This window comes from Eimeria maxima, genomic scaffold, assembly GCF_000499605.1.
Source record: "Eimeria maxima Weybridge genomic scaffold, Emw_scaff445, whole genome shotgun sequence".
NCBI lineage: Eukaryota > Apicomplexa > Conoidasida > Eucoccidiorida > Eimeriidae > Eimeria > Eimeria maxima.
The window spans coordinates 8,083-12,500 of NW_013563857.1; the positions used below are offsets into that span (position 1 = coordinate 8,083).

The 4,418-nt window shown below is 40.4% G+C and overlaps 1 protein-coding gene across 1 annotated transcript; it reads left to right on the forward strand.

Annotated features, from left to right (window-relative positions):
* Positions 1–1,461: 1,461 nt before the first annotated feature.
* EMWEY_00033390 (hypothetical protein, conserved) lies at positions 1,462–3,162 on the forward strand (the record flags this gene model as incomplete). Its single annotated transcript, XM_013478479.1, has 1 exon — positions 1,462–3,162. The coding sequence occupies one exon, from the start codon at positions 1,462–1,464 to the stop codon at positions 3,160–3,162; it is 1,701 nt and encodes a 566-aa protein (XP_013333933.1).
* Positions 3,163–4,418: the final 1,256 nt, after the last annotated feature.

The window sequence follows — 4,418 nt, forward strand, 5'->3', positions numbered from 1 at the left end:
GGGATAATAATAGGAGACAGCTGCAGCAGCAACTGCAGCAGCAGCAGCAACAACAACTGCAGCAGCAGCAGCAGCAGCAGCAGCAGCAGCAGCAGCAGCAGTAGCGGGAGCAGCCAAAGCGGGAGCAGCCACAGCGGGAGCAGCAGCAATTGCTGCATTAAACAATTGCATGCATTAATGCATGCAATAAATATATTTATATATACAAATAACTCTTATTTATATTTAATTAATAAATAAATAAAATAAATAAATAAAATAACATATAATGTAGATGGCTAGCTAGCTAGCTAGTTAGGTAAGTAGGTAAGTAGCTAGCTAGCTAGCTACTTACCTACCTACCTGTGTGGTCAGGTAACCAGCTAGCTAGCTAGCTAGCTAGCTAGCTAGCTAGCTAGCTAGCTAGCTACTGATAAGTACAGGAGAGCAGGTAGCTACAGCTAGCTAGCTAGCTAGCTAGCTAGCTAGCCACGGCTCAGTAAAGGTGCCCACAGCTAGCTATAGCTAGCTATAGCTAGCTATAGAGGTACGTGTATGCGCTGCAGACAGCAGAAGGGACTTCGGGTGTATAGGCAGCTCAATAAAAAAGAAATAAATAAATAAATATAAATAAATAAAATATATATAAATAATAAATAAATGTAACATACATATAAATAATAATAAATAAATATAATAAATATAAATAATATATAATACTAACATGTATAAACAAAGAAAGTTAAAGAAAAATAAATAAAATAAAATAAAAAAATAATTTATTATTTGTTTATTTATTTATTTATTTATTTATTTATTTATTTATTTATTTATTTATTACTATAATATTTTTTGCTTAATTAAATAGGTAAATAAAAAAAAATAAAAAAAATAAAAAAAAATAAATAAATAAAAATAAATAAAAATAAATAAAAAATAAATATAAATAAATAATTCTTCTTGTGTTATAAACTTTTCTTTTTCCTTATTTATTCAATAAATAAATAAATAAATAAATAAATAAATAAATAAATAAATAAAATAATTTAATTAATTAATTATTTAATTAATTAACTAATTTATTTATTTATTTTATTTTATTTATAATTATACTTTTTTATCTAATGCAAATAATAATATACCTGAACATTCACCGCAAAGCAAGCAGCAGCAGGGGGCCCCCCTGCAGCAGCAGCAGCAGCAGCAGCAGCAGCAGCTTGCTGCTGTTTGGGGGGCCCCCCTTTTTTTTGTTGTATTTAGGGTGTATATACATCTAAAAATAGGGAAAAGAAGAAATAATATTTATTTAATTAAATAAAAGAAGAAAAAAGACATAAAAAGGAGTACTAATGAGTAGAAGGATGTGCAGCGAGCAAACCCTAAACCCTCAAACCCTAAACACTAAACCCTAAACCCTAAACCCTAAAACCCTAAACCCTAAACCCTAAACCCTAATTTTCTTTATATTTGACTCAATAAATGATGAATAAAACTACGGGGGGGATTGACCCCTCTCCACCCCCTCAGCAGCAGCAGCCTGTAGGTCAAACAGCAGCAGCAGCAGCAGCAGCAGACGAAGCAGCAGCAGCAGCAGAAGGAGAGCAAGCAACAGCAGCAGCAGAAGCAGAAGCAGCAGCAGAAGCAGCAGCAGGAGCAGCAGCAGAAGCTAAAACAGGGGAAACATTCGCAGGTGCACTAGCGGAGTTAGCAGTGCCTATACTCCCTACAGCAGCAGACGAAGCAGCTGTTGCTGCTGCAGCAGAAGCAGCAGAAGCAGCAGAAGCAGCAGCAGCAGAAGAAGAAGAAGCAGCAGCAGCAGCAACAGCAGCAGGAGTGACTCTAGCAGCAGCATATCCTGCTGCAGGTGTATTAGATTCTTCATTTGATGCTGCGCCTGCAGCAGCAGCAGCAGAAGCAGGTGCTGCTGCTGCTGCTGCTGCTGCTGCTGCAACAGAAGCATCAAGAGAAGTATCAGGAGAACCAGGAGAAGCAGCAGCAGTGTCTGCTGGAGCAGCAGCGTCTGCAGCAGCAGCAGCAGATGCAGCAGCAGGAGAACCAGCAGCAGCAGCAACAGCAGCAACCAGTACCCCAGCAGCATCATCATTAGATACATTAGGACCATCAGCAGCACGACTATCTCCATCTACAGCAGCAGCAGCAGCAACAGGAGCAGCAGCAGCAGAAGGGGGACATAGACCGTATGGTGTGTATAAGAGGGGACATTGTGTTGCTGCTGCTGCTGCTGGTCCTTCTTTGCTGCTGCCTCGATCCCCTGGGATCCGATCCCGATCCACGTCTCCTAGTCCTTCTTCCTTAAGGAGACGCAGGGACCCCACACACAGCAGCAGCAGCAGCAGCAGCAGCAGCAGCAGCAGCAATGTATGTAAGATTAATGTGGGGCCCAAGTACCAAGTACCCTACTTACCTGATTTCTTCTTAGCAGCAACAGAACCTTATGGAGGGGGGCCCCCCTGTACCCTAGAAGGGGGGGGCCCCTGTACCCTTCTTGGGGGGCCCCCCTTAGAGGAATTAGAAGAGGAGGGGCCCCATGCACCAAAACTGGTTTACTCTGCTAGGGAATTGTTGCGTGCTGCTGCTGCTCGTTCTGCTGCTGCTGCTGCAGCAGCAGGAGAAGGAACAACATCAGCAGCAGGAGGAGCAGCAGCAGAAGGAGGCGAGGAGGGAGCAGCAGCAGCAGCAGCAGCAGCAGCAGAATACGTAATAAGTACAGAGGAGGAATTATCGATATATTTACAGCATGCAGCAGCAAGTTGGGGGGGCCCCCTCCGAGGGGCCCCTGATGGGGCCCCCCCTCCTGCTGGTACGCCTGGGGGCCCTGGGGGCCCCCCTATACCACCATTTTCTCCAGATTTCGCGCTGCAGCTGCTGCATGCAGCAAACTATGATGCTGCTGCTGCGCTGCGGCTGCTAAGAGACAGCAGCTGCTGCTGGGTGTCTCTTTGTGATGTACCAAGGAGACAGTATAATAATAAATGGAGACCAAGGGACAGAAGAGGGACTGTATCTAATAGTCCCTTCCCTTCTCCTTATATACTTAAAGGGTATACTGCTGCTGCAGCAAGACATTGCATGCAGGAGCAGCAACAGCAGAAGCAGCAGCAGCAACAGCAACAGCAGCAACAGCAGCAACATCATAGGAGACACCATAGGGACTGTCTCTAAATTGTCAGTTCCCTTCTCCTTATATACTTAAGGGATATGCTGCAGCTGCAGCAAGGCATTGCATGCAGGAGCAGCAGCAGCAGCAGCAGCAACAGCAGCAGCAGCAACAGCAACAGCAGCAACAACCGCAGCGAACACTCCATAGGGACTGTCTCTAATAGTCCCTTTCTTTAACCCCACATATTTTTAAGGCTTATACTGCTGCTGCAGCAAAGCAGTGCATGCAGCAGCAGCAGCAGCAGCAGCGGAAGCAACAGCAACAGCAGCAGCTGCTGCTGCTGTTGCTGTTGCTGCAGCAGAGGAGACACCACAGGGACTGTCTCCAACATTCCCTTCCGCCCCCTTAAATCCTTATTTATGTTTAAAAGAGACAAAAATAAACATAAACCCTTGTTTATTTTATATATAAAAAAACCCTAAACCCTAAACCCTAAACCCTAAACCCTAAACCCTAAATTGGGAATTGTAAAGAAAAAAAAGGAGACACCTAAAAAGGCTTCTTTTTATCTACAAATAAAGAAATAAAAATAAAAAATAAATTATAATTCGTCGTCTTAATTAAACCCCCCTTATGTTTAGGGTTTAGGGTTTAGGGTTTAGGGTTTAGGGTTTAGAAGTTTGTAAATACAGTAAGGGGACAAGCACGCTCGAAAGGATATTCTTATGGGTATTGCTTAGATGGTAGTTTTATCAAGGGTTTAGTGTTTAGGGTTTAGGGTTTAGGGTTTAGGGTTTAGGGTTTAGGGTTTAGGGTTTAGGGTTTTGTTGCTGCTTTTCTTGTTCGTTTTTTTTAATTTTTTTCTTTACGCCTTTTTGCTTACTTTTTTTTATTTGCTTATTTATATATTTATTTATTTATTTATTTATTTATATATAAATAAATAAATAAATAAATAAATAAAATAAATATTTTTATTATATTATTTATATTACTATTGCTAATAATAATAATTATAAATATTATAATTAAATATAAAAGAACAAGAATAAAATAAACAGCAACTAATTAAATAAATAAATAAATAAATAAATTAATTAATTAATTAATTAATTAATTAATTAATTAATTAAATTAAATAAATAAATAAAATAAAATAATAAATAAAATAAAATAAATAAAATAAATTCTTTTTATAAGGAAGAAAAAGGAAGAAAAAAAAGGAGATCAATGGTCTGTGTGGGGCAATTGCACGTCGTGCAGCAGCAGCTGCTGCTGCTGCAGCAGCTGCTGCTGCTGCTGCTGCTGCTGGAGTTGG